This window comes from Copadichromis virginalis, linkage group LG20, assembly GCF_057382275.1.
Source record: "Copadichromis virginalis isolate Kocher_CV1m ecotype Utaka linkage group LG20, C_Virginalis_male_GT1.1, whole genome shotgun sequence".
Classification (NCBI taxonomy): domain Eukaryota; kingdom Metazoa; phylum Chordata; class Actinopteri; order Cichliformes; family Cichlidae; genus Copadichromis; species Copadichromis virginalis.
The window spans coordinates 4,398,061-4,415,374 of NC_140637.1; the positions used below are offsets into that span (position 1 = coordinate 4,398,061).

The 17,314-nt window shown below is 40.6% G+C and overlaps 1 protein-coding gene across 1 annotated transcript; it reads right to left on the reverse strand.

Moving 5' to 3' along the window:
• Positions 1–1,054: 1,054 nt before the first annotated feature.
• gnat2 (guanine nucleotide binding protein (G protein), alpha transducing activity polypeptide 2) lies at positions 1,055–6,733 on the reverse strand. The gene is made up of 9 exons (XM_085444022.1): positions 6,628–6,733; positions 4,105–4,147; positions 3,559–3,700; positions 3,257–3,414; positions 3,014–3,142; positions 2,797–2,926; positions 2,555–2,708; positions 2,082–2,294; positions 1,055–1,768 (listed from the first exon to the last, which is right to left on the reverse strand). The coding sequence occupies exons 1-8, from the start codon at positions 6,731–6,733 to the stop codon at positions 2,104–2,106; spliced, it is 1,053 nt and encodes a 350-aa protein (XP_085300148.1). The 3' UTR covers positions 1,055–1,768; positions 2,082–2,103.
• Positions 6,734–17,314: the final 10,581 nt, after the last annotated feature.

Below are 17,314 nucleotides of genomic sequence, written 5' to 3' on the forward strand. Positions count from 1 at the left end.
GGTCTTTAGACACATTCCTCACTAGTTTTCTTTCCAGAGTCTTTGAAATCTTTTGCTTCCTACCTCTGCCAGGCTTGTTCTGTTTTGGGTGCCACTCTCTGAATTTCTTCATGATTCTTGACACTTGGAAACTCTGCAATAACTTTGCATGTCCATCTCCTGCTTTGTGAACATCAACAATTCTTTTTCTCAAGTCTAAGCTGATTTCTTTTGTTTTTCCATGATGTTTTCCAAGTGACAGCAAAAACTCTTGCTGAAGTTTTTATACTGTGTATAAACTGGACAATAATCTTCAGTTTTAACTTGATTTTACAGGCTAATAATATTGAACCTGGTATTTTTTTTTCTAAAATTATTGTGTTATTGTGTGAAAATAGACCTAATTCATGCTTTCATGTTTAGAAATGCTATGTTGAAAATCCCTTGCTCTGTTAAAAAAAAAGAACTTTTGACAAAACCTTTTAATTTCATAGGGAGGATAATAATGTGATATTTATCTGTAACAATCTGTTGGCATTCTCCGGCTGTTTGAACAGAATCATACTCTCCATTGATTTGGAAATGCTAATATATCATGAGAGACAAAAAGGAAGCAATCCCACTCACTCAAGTCAAACCATAGCTCCTCTTTTAAGCTCCAGATATTGTTTACACTGTGTTTTGCCCTTGCTTGCTGTCATGCCTCGTGTATCCGTCCCTGCACAATCTTAGAGCGAATCTCACCCAGCAGATTAATTACCGCTTTAATTTGTTTTGCTCTCTCAATAGGGTTATTGTTAATGAACTTCCCTACGCTGCCATTTCCCCTTTGACTGGATTAGGGAAATTATATAACAGCAGCATTGTCCCTACAAGTAACAGCCCGAGCTGGTCTGTCAGTGTCAGCATGCCTGTTTCGCTAATTCAATATACTGTAGTGACAGTGTGGTTCTGCAACGAAGACACGGACACAAAGGTGAAGTTAATGCGTCTTTATTTCATGCCTCTACATTTCATAAGAAAGGACAAACTCTGTAGATTTTTCAATCCCTTTTTATAATGAAGCATCGTCCCTCTAGTGTTTCCCTCTGTCATAGATTATCTTTCAAAATATAATGCATTATCTACTCTTATGTACAAAGTTTCTCTACCATGTTTGATGTCCTGAAAATTATTCATCACATTAAAATGTTAAGCGAAATGAATACATCAACACTATGTAGTTACATGTACATTATTTTGCACTGGGAATGGGATATTTGCTCAGCAACTTACACAGTTTAATTATCAAGACCACAGAGACTACTGTACTCAAAATAAAATAAAATAAAATTGAGATGTTGCTATTCAAAATATTTATAAATCCCAGAGTTATTGTTTTATTTTATTTAGTTTATTTTACAGAGCTTGGCTTTAATAGTAAATAAAACTCATGACACAGAAGTCAAAGGATGGAATCAGCAACTATTTCCTGTTCTTACCATCAAACTTTCAGCTTTTGGTGTGAGAAAAATAGCGTAGTTTAGAAAAATGAAAGAGTCTTGTAGAAAGCTGTGTGTCCACGATGTTGATATGGGTGCTTGATACTTGCTTCAACCCAGCTGGACATGCACTGTGTTGCAGGGGTGTGTAACTGTTGGAGATGATGAGGTGCTAGGATCAGTCAAGGGTCGTGTCTTGGCATGGAAGCGATGGTGTAAACACAACAATCTGAGGATCCCTTGTGCTCCATCTTTAGCGCTCCTTAGTTAATGCCAATATATGAGGGGTTAAGGTAGGAGAGGAATTTCTGCAAAGTGGAGAAAGTGATAAACATGAACTAATTCTCATAAATCATACATGAAATATTTTACTGTCAGTCTTTTCTGGAATGTGAAACTGATCATATCAAGCCACTGAGGAACTGCTTTTTGCTTCTGATTATCTTCCTCATCCTCAACAGCCTCAATTGGTCCAAACTGATTATTTCTCATGCCGTTGCTTGGCAATGTAGGATGGCCAGACATGATGAGGTTAAGTTGATAAAGCTGGGATCTGATCTTGACTCTATTAGTCTTCACTGACACAGGCTCTGGGAGCAATGTGGCGTGCTCGCTACGTACCTTCTTTCCACTCTGCAGCTGCTTAGAAGAGACCGCAATCCTTAAGGTTTTCTTTGATGATGATGTCTGTCACAGCGTTGAACACAATTTCCACGTTTTTTGTGTCTGTGGCACAAGTCAAGTGAGAGTAGATTTCTTTCACGCCCTTCTTCATGTTCAGCTCCAGGAACTGCGACTTGATGTAGTTGCTGGCATCGTCGTATGTGTTGGGGCCTAAAAGAAAGCAATTGATCAGGGGAGAAGGTTCAGAATAATTACTTGTGTTATATGACGTGACAGGTGACGTATTTGCATCGCGGCTTACGTTATAAGTTAATTTTCCTTCTTTATTGCTATTTGTGTTCTGGTGCCATGTACCAGTCTGGTTTCCATCTCACTGTTTGCCTGACAGATGTGGCCTACTGCTAAATTCTCCTTCTTCAAGCCTGCCACATGCCACAGGTATAACTGAAATCCAAAGCACGCGATCTTACCGTTGTAGTCTGGGAAGCAGATGCTCAAGTGGACTTTCTTGATCTTCTCTTCAAAGAGATCCTTCTTGTTGAGGAAAAGCACGATGGAGGTCAGTGCAAAGAATCTGTGGTTGCAGATACTGTTGAACAGATGGAGGGACTCGTGCATACGGTTCTATAAAAGTTAGAGTGAACGCAGAGTTACTCACTGACAAGTTTCTTTGTGGTCACTTAGGACTTAGGACTAAGACTCCTTGACTCACCACTTCATCGTCCTCTACGAGCACCATGTCGTACGCACTGAGAGCTCCGCAAAAGATGATGCAAGTCACACCTTCGAAACAATGGATCCACTTCTTTCTCTCTGACCTCTGGCCACCCACATCAAACATCCTGTTCACCACAGAAAGTCAGAACACACTCACTAAGTACCTGTGAACCGCAGACATGTAAGCTTTAGCCAGTTTCCCAGTGACTCACCTGAAGTGCAGCTCTTTGCAGGAGAACTGCTCTTCAATGATACCAGTTGTTTTGACTCGAGATCGCAGCACATCCTGCTCAGTGGGCATGTAGTCTGCCTTGCAGATTCTGTCCATTTCATTGAGGTAGCTGATGATTCCAGAACAAACAGTACAGCAGTCAGTCTTGGTATATGAAATCATCTGTATTTATAAAGTCTGCATGAGCTGACTCTTTAGATTTACACATATGACATCGACTCACTAGCCAGCAGAGTCATTGAGCTGGTACTCAGCAGCTCTGTCAAAGGCGGCCTGCACTCCAGAGTCTTTCCACAACTTCATGATAACATCAGCCAGCTCAGGAGGCATTGTGCCTTCCTCTATAGAGTCTGACAAGTTTTGCAGCTTCTGTGAATCCACCTGTGGTTTTGTGCACACAGAATAAAACTCCATCAGCATGGACAAAGTGCTTGGAATATTTATAGTGCAACATTTAATGTCAGGGAGAATGAACTCAACAAGTTTATCATGTCTGGTTTTTATCTCTTAAGTGTAACTTGAGACCTGTCCAGATGATGCGCCAAAATCAATGCCAAGCATCTCCATGCCTCTGATGATAGCCAGAGCAGATTGCAGGATGTTGCCAAAGATGATCGCTCTGAACTCCAGTTGTTCCTCTTTTGTGTAACCACCTTGATGCAAAATCCTGCGAGCGAGTAGAAGAGTGGGGGCAGAAGTGTTTTAACTCAGGAAAAAACTTTCTCAACAATAACTACTTTAACTGAGCTGATGGGCAGAAAGAAAACAGCCGAGAGGGAGAGGGTGCCACCTTGTGGTGTCTTAGTGATCTCCCTTTGGTTTCACTGCCAAAGTTTAACCAAGTGCACAAAAGAAGTGCTGACGAATTAGTAAGCGGATGTTTGCCTTGTTAAGCTTTCGTAAAGGGCTTCACTGCAAATGAAACAGACAGAGATTGAAGAGCTTTAGCCAAATGGTCGAATTCATGACTGATGGGATTAATAAAAACTCCCGAAAAACTCCAAATTCCCATTGTCTACCTGTGACAGTGAATGACTCAAAGCTACCATCAGCACTTATTTTAACGCTTACTTCATTTGTTTAACGATGGTGCTCTTCCCCGACTCACCAGCACCTGTGGAAAAGAGAACAAAGGTTAAGATCCTAAATTTCATACTATGAAGATATTTTACTTTTCAAACACAAGACAGTGGGCAGATAAAAACACTAAATGTAAATATATTGCATAAGAATGCCAGGTGCACTGATATATAAGTGAAGAAAATACAATAGAAGTAGGATGAGAAATGCAAAGTGGAGGAGATGGATTTTAATGTGCATTGATACATCTCTGATGTGTTCTGACTCTCAGTTTCTTGCAAAGCTTTTTTGTTTTAACACAGGACACCGAACTAGCCAAAGCTTAGATAACAGAAGCAGCAACGCCACAGCTCTCATAGGAGTTTTTCCCCCTGCTAAACTATAAAAAAAACTCCCTTATTTATTATTATTATTATTATTATTATTATTATTATTATTATTATTATTATTATTATTATTATTATTATTATTATTATTATTATTTTAAATCTCACCCACTAATGATTAGCACTGAGCTTTTGTCGGCAGACATCACCAAATGTTGGACGTCTGACATAAAAACACTGAAACCAGCTAAAATGACAGCAAGTTGCAGTAAGTACATGCATGCATACATAATGAGTGGCGTGCATTTATGTAAAATTGACTGCAGAAAAGCCTCCCTGCAGATCAGGCTCCCTCCAACACTGTAAGCTAAGTTAGGCCAGAAGGAGTTTATGCGTCACAGGACACCCAAAGCTGACCGTCTTGCTCCCACTTGAGCCACATCACTTAAGCCATGGACAGACTTAGTGCTGAGCATTTAAAACCTTTACACATGCGGCTCTAAAGGAGGGAAGTTGTTTTTTTTAAAGAAAATACAAATCCACGAAAATATAGAATATCAACAGTGAAATCACAGCCATTTCTAATATGCAAAACTGTTTGGAAAAATTTACACTCAAGGCCTATATTTTGTTGTTACTGAGGTTTTTTTGTTTTTGTTTTTTATGTTACGTTTTTGCTTGTGTATTTTTTTGTTTACTCCCTTGATGGCAGAATCATCACAAAATTTGTTGTCAGCCAGTTTTATTACTTACGGACTGAAAAAAGTTCATTAAGACATCTAAAATGCTTCAGCTGTTACTTTCACCATTTAGCAGACAAGTTGCTCGCTACTGAAATCAGCTGCAAGCCTGTGGAGCTGTAATAAAACAGAGTTTGGGATCCTCTGTGGTCTTTTTTTTTCCTGTTTTCACAATATCCCCCTGAGACCACGTGATGGCTCTCTTCTTACCTGCCCTTACAATCTGATCCATGTGCAGCAGAAGAAGCAACATCTCTGTAAATCACTTGCAAGTCTATATTAAATCGCTGACTAGCTTTTCAATCGCAAATGATATAGCAATTTAAAAAAATTGCTGTCAGAAAAACACAAACCACTTTCAAGACTAATTTGTACAAATGAACAGCTTAGGTTCCCCCTGTAGAAGTATAAACGTTTGTGAGTTATTTTTGCTGATTTCTCAGAACAGAACACATTTTATACATTTTGTGCGAGCTGCAAGTCAACAAAGATCTCACCAAGTGGATCTGCACTAAACTGGTTAGTTAATAGGATTGACATATCACTGCCAGGCTGTGATTCATTTAGACCAAAGGCTGTGATCTTTTAAGCACCAATGTCCTTCCATCAGAAGTGAAGAGTCATTTTTAAGTAAAAGTCAGATGATTATTAGTTCTTTTCACCAGTAGATTTCTAAATGCAATATGTTATTTTAAATTCCATGCATATGTATTTACAGATTTCCTGTTTTCTTTTTGAAGATCTTTTCGATAAACGTGAAATTCTTCCATTTTTTGTGACTGATGTATTTTAAACATGATATAATAAGCATAAGCAGGTGGTAAAGATAGGCAAACATTAGTCTAAACTTTTGCTTTTGCTCTACTTTTCAGTTATGGAACTTGCAATTTCCAAAATGGCCTTCATCACAGACCTGTGGGTATAAAAGTTCAATCTGCTTTCCTATCTCTCTAATCTCTCGCCTCCCCTGACCTCATGCCAATGAAACAGCTCTAACATCTTTTAACAAACTAAGAGTTTATATATATATATATATATATATATATATATATATATATATATATATATATATATATATATATATATATATATATATATATAGTATCACCATCAAATGGCTCCTATGCAACACTTCATCAAGACATTTATCTGTACCTGATGACTGCAGGTAAATAAATTTCTCCATTTTAAGGTGTTTTTGTAACGTTACATTCATTATCTTTCACACACCAGTCAGTCTGAAACTAAAAGAAACATATTTTTCTGTGCATCTGTTTAACACTTTGGATCTGCTCTGCAAACCAAAACCTTTGCAGCCAAAGATGGAAAGTTAAAAATTACTTTTTACTGAATCCTCCATGAGAACAGGTAAACCCTGTTGGTCTGAGCACTTCTCCTCTCCTGCAGTCTAGGATGCACAGCATAACTCTATTCAGGAGGTCACTTACCAAGCAGTAATAGCTTGACCGTTTTAGACTCCTTATCAGCATCTTCTTGGAGTTGTTTTTCCAACTCCTTGGACTTTTTGTCCTCGGCGCTGGCTCCTGCACCCATACTTTCTTCCTCCTCAAACTCAAGATCCTCAAGGAAGGAAATTTTGATGGTTGTCTGAGAACAGCTGCAAGAAAATCTGGGTACGACAACTAATCGTTGTGAAAGGCGATTTTCTAGCGGAAGGGGATTGGGAAGGAGGAGTCTGAAGCTTCCGGGCCCTGCTTGATTAGATATGGCTCTCTCAAGGATCAAATTAATTCACCTGCTCTGGCAAGCAGAGATCCACCCTTTAATTACTTGCCTTAAAGCCTGACTTATGAGGTATCTCTTCCTGATTGGCCAGTCAATCCATTTAGTATAATGAGAGCAGTGGTGAATGATGTAAAGAAAATGAGAAAATAAACACATTCACATACTACGCAACAACTGTGTGCATATTGGTAAAATTCACTATATAAATAAATTACCTTGATTCCACAACAATGGCGTTATTATAGCCGTGCGTAATATATTTCATCTTAGATACAAGATTCTGTTGTATCTGTAATATCTACTTACTGATGTGGTAACTATGTTTAAATACTCTGAGTAGACAACGCTTTTACTGCGATGCTTTTTTTTAAAAACAAATGTGTAGTTAAATGTGTATTTCTTTTCCTCCTTGCAGTCCTTCCTGCCTGTTGGACTCTTTACTCTGGGTCACACGGAAGAAGCAGGGAGGGGGAGCATTAAAGTCTTATAAACGTCTTATAGTTAAGACGTTTAAATCCCAGGTGGTGTGGTACCTGCTAAATGCAGCAACTGTCACTGCACTATGCTCTTCAGTGGGGTCTCAGAGAAAACACGTACGTTCCTTGTTACATGTAAATCTGTGTGTGTGTAAAGGGGATCTGACACGCTTTAAACAATATGAGAAATGTTCCTGTGGGATACCCTGAAGAAGAGCTGCGATGATACTGTAGGTGCAGTTTCTGGAGGATTGGAGGAATTGATTGATGATTCCTGCAGGGCTGATGGTTTGAAGTCAATGAGCCAAGTATTCAGCACGTGTTACGTCCTCACCCTCCATGTTAGAGGACTTAAACCGGGACACCATATTTGAGGTTACTAGTTCAATTAGAAGACTGAGTGTAGACTCAGACACCAACAGGGTGTTTAAAAAGTTGACTGGTTTTCTAAAATTTATCGCCCCAAGAAAACATGAAAGCTTCATTTCACCTTCTTGCTTTGGATCATTTGTTTTCAGATGGCGTTCTTGGGACGATAATTAGGCCCTGCCTCTTCCTGAGTTTGAGCTGGGACAGTCACACTAGTTCAATAAAATCCATCAAAGATCAATCAGTCTCTGATATTTAAAAAAAGAATAACTTCAGTATATTTAACGAACATATGAAATTTTTTTCCTTCATACTATGAATATTTTCTGTCTTCTGGTAGCGTTTATGAGTGTCACACTCCAAAGTCTTTTTTAGCATCATTTTTTCTTTTTAAACCCACTTTGAGGATCAATATCATGGGATATGTCATAACCTCAGTGACAACTCTACATCAATTTAATGTCTAAGCAGAAGAGAGGTGCTGGTACTGTGGATGTTTTCTCTGTTTTCTAATAAGACAGGAAAAAAAAACATTTTTAAAAGTGTATTATGGGTCTTTTTCAACATGTGGTATATGTGACTGGTCACAATACGTTGTAGCATAAGGTCTCATTTATAAATAACTTTCTAATATAGTCATATGTTACATGCAAATGCTGATCACACTGAGTTTAATGTGGATGTTTTAGTTGATGTAATCATATAATCATCATCAGTTTAAAGGCACTGGATTTATTTTGACAGGAAAAAAGGTATAATCTTCCCGTATTCACCTACTCAGTGTACTGAGGCTCTTTGAAGTCACTAACATGTGTGTGTGTGTGTGTGTGTGTGTGTGTGTGTGTGTGTGTGTGTGTGTGTGTGTGTGTGTGTGTGTGTGTGTATGTGTGTGTGTGTGTGTGTGTGTGTGTGTGTTATGTTGAGATGATGGGTAATAAGAAATGGTCACGTTTCACTTCAAATGTGTAACATTTAACTGAAAACAAGTACAGGTAATAAGTGAAAGTTTACTGACGATCGATTTGTTTGTACTTTTAAAATAATCAGTTTCCTAATCTGACATATGATTTTCTAAAATAAATCATATCCATTGCATATAAGTCCTATGATGTGTGTCTTTTACTGTTATGGGCACTACAGCCTGCAACATGCTGCACAAAACACATCCTACAAGCCTGTAACATGATAAATCCTTATGCCTGCAGCATTATCATATGCATGGAATAAGAGCAGTTCTAAATAATTAAGTACAATAAAGTAATGTTTATATCTACTGTTACATCAGTCAATTATGCACTACTTTGACGGGCACTGCACAACTTTTCAGACGAACTCGACAACTTCACTCGCAAGATATTGGCATGAAGAAGAATTAATCAAGTGATCTTTATAGATATATGCTGTAAATAATATATTCATATAAAAGAAAGGTATTCTCAGTGATTACAAGCCCTCTATTTTGTTTTAAAAAGTTGTAAGAAAAAACTTAATGCTCAGTTAATAAATAAGTAAATAAAATGATAATAAATTTATGAAAAATGGCTGCAGAGCAGGTAAAAAACCCTTTTTTGTCACACCTCCATCGGCAAAACCAGAAGAATTAAAAAGCATGTTAAGTCATAATTTGGAGAGTATTTGTATTCGTATTAAATAAACAAATTAATATTTAATGATTAAAACGAAACCCTGTGTGAACTTCACACGCACAGAGACTAAAACTTCATATTACAAGCACCAAGTCATATTAAATTACAAAATATTATTGCGTCACTGCCATTAGATTGTGGCTGACCCAGGATCAGTTTTTCCAACACCCTGCTGGTTCACCAGGTGTGGTGATGCTAAAGTGCTTAATCACAATGACACAGAAATATCTGGTAGTCAATTTACAATAATTAGAATAAACGATGTCCTCATTCTTGTCTAGTGTGTGATAGTAAAACACCACAAAGCTGCCAGATGGAGCGATTACAGGTGCATTTGTTTGCTGTGTTCAAATTAGTATTACGTTAGCAGGTAGTAAGGAGTCTGTTCAACACCCAGCTCCTGCTAGACTGCACCAACATCTGCATCACTGCATAAAGCTTTTTCATTAAAACAATACATACATGTATATGTATAAATATAAAGGACAACTTGATGTGCATGAATAGATTTGTAAGGTCTGCGTAATTTTACCTTTGAGCTGTAAAAGTTGCCAGTGCTGCCAGTATTTTTTAAATGTATATTTGCAGCTTTTTTGAGTTTCTTCTAAGTTGGGCGGGTTTAATGGAACTTGAATATGTTCTACCATCAGCGCAAGGTCCAGTTCAGTGACGTCAGGGTCAAATAGGCTCAGCAGGCAACCAAAGGATTGACAGAGAGTATTTGGAAAAGTGTGACCTGTGAGTGATGATCCTGCAGAACAGGCAGATTTCTTTGTAGAATCCTGAAAACAAACGCATCACACACAATTCCTCCTATACTTATAAAATGCTCGTGTCTTGTTTTGAGTAAGTATTTTCTAACAAGAGTCAAATTTAAGCATTAAATCCCATCTAAGAAACAAGAGACTCTATGTTGTTGTTTTGCTAATTATGCACTCTGTATCCTCAATCAGTGCATCAAAAAACAGCACATACTGCTACTCATGTCTGCACCATGTCAGCATCCAGTTTTGTCCTGCAAAATTATACTATTATTGTTCTCCTTACTGCTTGCAGTTCTGTGTTTGAGATTCAAATGGATGACTGCTTCCAAGCAGGCTAATCGCAGTGGCACATCTATCGATGGGGGCCAATCCCATTAAGCTGTAGAAGGTGTAGCCCTGCTTTGTGCTCAGTACCTTCATCTCTGATCTGTTGACGAGATTACTCGCAGAACCTCAGATCAACCTGAGAGTAGGAGTGTGCTATGTTACATCACAGTCCAGAAAGGTTGAAATATAATGCAGCTTTGCCTCTCTTTAATTTGCCTGACTGAAACTTTGCCAACATAACAGTTGCAGATCATTTTATTATTATTTTATGGCATAGATTCTGAAGTTCTGATTCTTCTTGGTAAATCTGCAGCTTTGGATTGCAGAGCTCCAAACACAATCAAACTTGCTAAATAAGCAGGCAACTAACAAGATCAGAGACCTCTGTGAAATTGGCCATGTGCTCTTAAAACCTTGGAAAAATCCGATCGCTCTTCTGATAGGAACACACTAGCATTTCATTTGTAATGAATCGTCTTTACTCTCCTGAGTGTGAAATCCTCAGCAGGATCCATTACAGGAGGTTCCACCCACTGATGAGCTCATGAGGTTGAGTCCACAAGCTTTCTCACAAGCCTGCAAGAAAAATAAGTGAACTCCCACTCATGACACTGGGAACCGTGTCATGATGCACAAGATGGTATAGTAATCCTCACTGATGAGCAATCATGCAGCAAGCTTGATCTCTATAGAAATTGTATTAATTTATCTTTTAAGTGTGCTCTATGATATTTTACATAGAGAGATTTTTTTGCAAACTTGCATGTATAAATAAGGAATGTCATCTCCTAACTATCCCACACACACACACACACACACACACACACACACACACACACACACAGCTGATCCTATGCAGTTTTTATGGCTCAGAGCTCATGTGTTTACATTTATTGTCTGAATATGTAGATAGTCTATAGTTTTGCCTTGCCTATATAGATTTTGTTTACATTTGTTTTGTATTTTTGAGATCAAATTTATTGTAAATATCTAGTATGTGTCTGTGTTTATGTCATGTGATGCATTAGCAGCACACGCAGGGCGCATGCTGGGATACTGAGCCTCGCTGTGACATTAAAAACACCCTGATCCAGTTTTCTCTGCTTAAAAGCATCGATGGAGGCCAGATCAGTGCATAACAGACAGATTAGCAAATGATACAAAAAGACAGCAAAGGCTTTCTCTCTGAGTACTCTTCACAGCATTAGTAAGACACATAGTGTGACCAATAACTTCCCCTAAACTGGACAACTATAACAAACTTGGCTTGTAAGGTGGCACCTCCAACAGCTTTGTTTGGCTATAAAACATCATCGTGAACGGTCTGCTGTGGGCTGTTTTTTCAACATTACAAAAATAATGAAAGAAGAGCTGATACTAACAAGAACAAGTAAATGTTTCAGGAAAGCTTCTTGGGCTCTCATTAGAAAGCTGAATGGGAGCAGGACGTTTCTAAATACGCCAGCAAAAAGGACAAAGTGGCTTAGGGATGTGAAGCTAAATGTCCTAAGTGGCTTGTTAGAGCCCTGACTTTAAGCCAAATAAAAGACTGTCTATGTGTGCAAAGCCAGTAGACAGGGATGCCTGCAGTTAAATTTGACTGTACAAAATAATATGAAATTGGGCAACTAATTATGTCTCAATGCAGTTTTTCATTGTTTATTTCTACCCCCTTCCCACCGTGAGGTGGACAAATATAGCTGGAAGAAATATATTCTGTGGGTGTTGAGTTTGATTGATTGATTGATTGATTGAATCTTTATTTTGAACATGTTGAAAAAGTATAAAAAAAAAATAGAATTAAAAGAGACAAATGAACAAAGCAAACAAAAGGAAAACGAGCAACCACAACTCCAAATAACGTCCATGTTCAAAAAGGAGCAGGAAGAAGCATAAGCTTATTTAATCCCACCCCTTTTCCACTATCTAGTATCAATAGACTACAGAAATACCTCCTTGTAATTACATTATATGTTATGTGTAATTTTTTTTTTTTTTTTTTTTTTTAATATATACACATATATGTTTCTATCTATCCATACCTACGTATATACACACATACGCACATATACACATTTTCAATAACCCCATTAACACCTGAAGGATACACAACCTACAATTTTATATATATTTTATATATATATATATATATATATATATATATATATATATACACACACATACATACACACACATACACATATATATATATATACACATATATATATATATACATACATATAAAAAACACCCAGCACGCCCCTGCGGGCGGTTTATCCTTCAAGCTCGGGTCCTCTACCAGAGGCCTGGGAGCTTGAGGGTCCTGCGCAGTATCTTAGCTGTTCCCAGGACTGCGCTCTTCTGGACAGAGATCTCCGATGTTATTCCCGGGATCTGCTGGAGCCACTCGCCTAGCTTGGGAGTCACCGCACCTAGTGCTCCGATTACCACGGGGACCACCGTTACCTTCACCCTCCACATCCTCTCGAGCTCTTCTCTGAGCCCTTGGTATTTCTCCAGCTTCTCGTGTTCCTTCTTCCTGATATTGCTGTCATTCGGAACCGCTACATCGATCACTACGGCCGTCTTCTTCTGTTTGTCTACCACCACTATGTCCGGTTGGTTAGCCACCACCATTTTGTCCGTCTGTATCTGGAAGTCCCACAGGATCTTAGCTCGGTCATTCTCCACCACCCTTGGGGGCATCTCCCATTTTGACCTCGGGACTTCTAGGTTATACTCGGCACAGATGTTCCTGTACACTATGCCGGCCACTTGGTTATGGCGTTCCATGTATGCCTTGCCTGCTAGCATCTTGCACCCTGCTGTTATGTGCTGGATTGTCTCTGGGGCATCTTTACACAGCCTGCACCTGGGGTCTTGCCTGGTGTGATAGACCCCAGCCTCTATGGATCTTGTACTCAGAGCTTGTTCTTGTGCTGCCATGATTAGTGCCTCTGTGCTGTCTTTCAGTCCAGCTTTGTCCAGCCACTGGTAGGATTTCTGGATATCAGCCACCTCCTCTATCTGCCGGTGGTACATACCGTGCAGGGGCCTGTCCTTCCATGATGGTTCCTCGTCTCCCTCCTCTTTCTTGGGTTTCTGCTGCCTGAGGTATTCACTGAGCACTTGGTCAGTTGGGGCCATCTTCCCAATGTATTCTTGGATGTTCGTTGTCTCATCCTGGACTGTGGTGCTGACACTCACCAGTCCCCGGCCCCCTTCCTTCCGCTTAGCGTACAGCCTCAGGGTGCTGGACTTGGGGTGAAACCCTCCATGCATGGTCAGGAGCTTTCTTGTCTTTATGTCAGTGGCTTCTATCTCCTCCTTTGGCCAGCCTATTACCCCAGCAGGGTACCTGATCACGGGCAGGGCGTATGTGTTGATGGCCCGGATCTTGTTCTTACCATTCAGCTGACTCCTCAGGACTTGCCTGACCCTCTGCAGGTACTTGGTGGTTGCAGCCTTTCTAGCGGCCTCTTCATGGTTCCCATTTGCCTGCGGGATCCCCAGGTACTTGTAACTGTCCTCTATGTCTGCAATGTTGCCTTCTGGTAGTTCAATCCCCTCAGTTCTGACTACCTTCCCTCTCTTTGTTACCATCCGACTACACTTCTCCAGTCCGAACGACATTCCAATGTCATTGCTGTATAGCCTGGTAGTGTGGATCAGTGAATCGATGTCTCGTTCACTCTTGGCATACAGCTTGATGTCATCCATGTACAGGAGGTGGCTGACAACTGCTCCGTTCCGTAGTCGGTATCCGTAGCCAGTCTTGTTAATGATCTCACTGAGGGGGTTCAGGCCTATGCAGAACAGCAGTGGGGACAGAGCATCTCCTTGGTAGATCCCGCACTTGATGGTAACTTGTGCTATGGGCTTGGAGTTGGCCTCTAGTGTTGTACGCCACATCCCCATTGAGTTCCTGATGAAGGCTCTTAGGGTCCCATTGATCTTGTACAATTCTAGGCATTCCAGTATCCAGCTGTGGGGCATTGAGTCATAGGCCTTCTTGTAATCAATCCAGGCAGTGCACAGGTTGGTCAGTCTGGTCTTGCAGTCTCGGCTGATTGTTCTGTCTACCAGTAGCTGGTGTTTTGCACCTCTGGTATTCTTGCCAATTCCTTTCTGTGTCCCGCTCATGTATTGACCCATGTGCCTGTTCATCTTAGCCGATATGATGCCTGACAGGAGCTTCCATGTAGTACTGAGGCAGGTTATTGGTCGGTAGTTGGAGGGGACCGGTCCCTTCTTGGGGTCCTTGGGGATCAGGACCGTCCGGCCTTCAGTTAGCCATTCCGGGTGTCTCTCGTTAACTAGCAGCTGGTTCATTTGTGCTGCCAGACGCTCGTGGAGTGCAGTCAGCTTCTTCAGCCAGTAGGCGTGAACCATGTCGGGCCCTGGTGCTGTCCAACTCTTCATACTGGAGACCCTTTCTTGGATATCTGCCACTGTGATGGTTACTGGACCCTGTTCAGGGAGGTCGCTGTGGTCTGCCCTCAGATCCTCTAGCCACTGAGCATTGCCGTTATGGGTTGCATCCTTCTCCCATATGCTCTTCCAGTATTGCTCCGTCTCCAGCCTTGGTGGTGCTGTTCTCTTATTGTTCCCTTGCCACTGAGAGTACACCTTTGCTGGTTCTGTGGAGAACAGCTGGTTTATTCTCCTGCCTTCTATCTCTCTGGTGTACCTCCTCAAGCGGCTGGCCAAGGCTGTGAGTCTTTGCTTGGCAGTTTCCAAGGCCTCAGGTATGGACAGCTTGCTGTATTTCTTAGGCACCTTATTTGTCGCACCTTTCTGCAACTCCGTTAGTTGGCTAACCTCCCTCCGTGCTACTTTGATCTTGCCCTCTAGCCTCCTTCTCCATGGAGGGTACTGCCCCTTGTGGCTGTTCAACTTGTAGCCAAGCATCTCGCTGATCACTGCTGCCGTATTGTAGATCAGCTTGTTAGTGTCGGTAATCGTGGTTGTAGGTATTGCCCGTAGTGCTGCATTAACATCATCTAGCAGACCTTCTGAGGGTACTTCACGTAATCTTGGTAACCGGCTACGGGGGATCCAGGTTTCAAGCTTGGCCATGATCCTATTTTTCAGGTCAGTTCCTCTTGCACTCAACGATCCTTCTCCTATCGCACTTGGGGCTATGTACCCAATCTCGGGTGGGGGTGATGATATCTCCCCCCTGACCTGGCGTCCTGACTCCTCCTTGCCGTAGCATTTGTGTTGTACCTCGTCAATCTCTAGCTGTGAGAGCAGTCCCTTCTTTCGAATGTTGGAACACTGAGCTACTAGTTGTTTCGCCGTCATTGTGGATGTTGGGTATCGAAGAATCCATAGGTCCCTCATCCTATTCATGTAGCCCCTTCCGCCGGGGTTACTTGCGTAGTAGCATTCCAACAACGCCCTGTTTTCGTCCCTTGCCCACCGATGCCTTCTTGTTCCAGTAGCCCACTTTTCGTCAGGGTGCCCTGGTTCCTCAACACCTGACGCGGACCTTGTTGATCCGGGCGACGTCCGAGCCGGCATGCCTTCATATTTATCTGTCTCGCTCATGTCTGCGGTAGGCTTGCTTAGCATAGGGGGTCTAGCCTTAGGACCCTTACTGGATACAGACGCCCCAGGCAGGAATCGAACTTGCGATCCTCTGTTCCAAAGGCGTGTAGTTTAACCACTACGCTATCTATATATATATATATATATATATATATATATATATATATATATATATATATATATATATATATATATATACACACACATACACATACATACATACATATACACATATATATATATACATACATACATATACACATACATATATACCCATACCAACAAACCCGTGCATGCGCACACACATGAAAATATTAGACAAGAACACCCTATCAAATCTCTACCTTTTCCCTGTACCCTGTAAAAACCATATCCTTAAACCGCTTTTTAAACTGCGCCATGCTTGGACATTGCTTCATATCTTTACTTAGTCTGTTCCACAGCTTCACTCCACACACAGAGATGCAGTCTGTGTGTGGGAAAATTTTACTTTCAATTTTCGAGTTTCTGTATTAAAAACAGTCTGCTGTTTTTTTCTTGCCCTTCGAGCAGTTTCACAGTTTCACCACGGGAGGGCGCTGACTCCAAAGTGCACCTTCCTCCTCTTGCAGGCATCAATTATTGTGCGTCCAGATCAATTCAGGTCTAATTTTATACACTTACAAGTCAAGAAATGTGCATCAAATATCGGCTTGCCACAGAAAGATAAAACTAAGCTGTCTTCCGGCAACATAAAAAGAGGAAATCTTATGACACCGCTGTTTCAACCAAGGTCTTGATTATTGTCAGCAGTAGTTACACGCTCGGGGATGAAGGAGAAACAGAAAAGACTTCCAGCTGTCAGAGTTTTCCAGCTGTGTTTATAGACAGACCTCATATCCGACTGTGCTTTATAATCAGAAAACGTTCAATCCTATTATTCCAGTACCAATATGAACATTACACATTTTCTGTTTCTGTGTAATGATGTGAATTAAAATATAGTACACTGACGTCATGTAAATCCCTCTTTAATCGTACACAACGATTTTCCTCCCATGTGTTTTTTAGTATAATGCATCAAACGCGTTCACTAAATGTGGTCTTTTTAAAGCTTCCCTTGAGCAACCCAGCAAGTTGTTTTCCAAGAAAATAATTCACCCCACCTCAGGGTGCTTTGTTACTGCTGTCTCTAATCGCACCTCGCTGGCTTATAAGAGATGAAAGTTACAATAATCAAGTGATAAAAATAAATGGGGTGATAAATTTTCATAC

Bases quoted from the DNA above. Each gene is read 5' to 3' on its own strand.
- gnat2 (XM_085444022.1), bottom strand. From the start codon at position 6,733: ATGGGTGCAGGAGCCAGCGCCGAGGACAAAAAGTCCAAGGAGTTGGAA. The intron at 3,143-3,256 runs GTGAGTCGATGT...TGGAATCATCAG, and splicing joins CTCAATGACTCTGCTGGCTA to CTACCTCAATGAAATGGACA. The intron at 2,295-2,554 runs GTAAGATCGCGT...GCTTTCTTTTAG, and splicing joins CTGCTTCCCAGACTACAACG to GCCCCAACACATACGACGAT.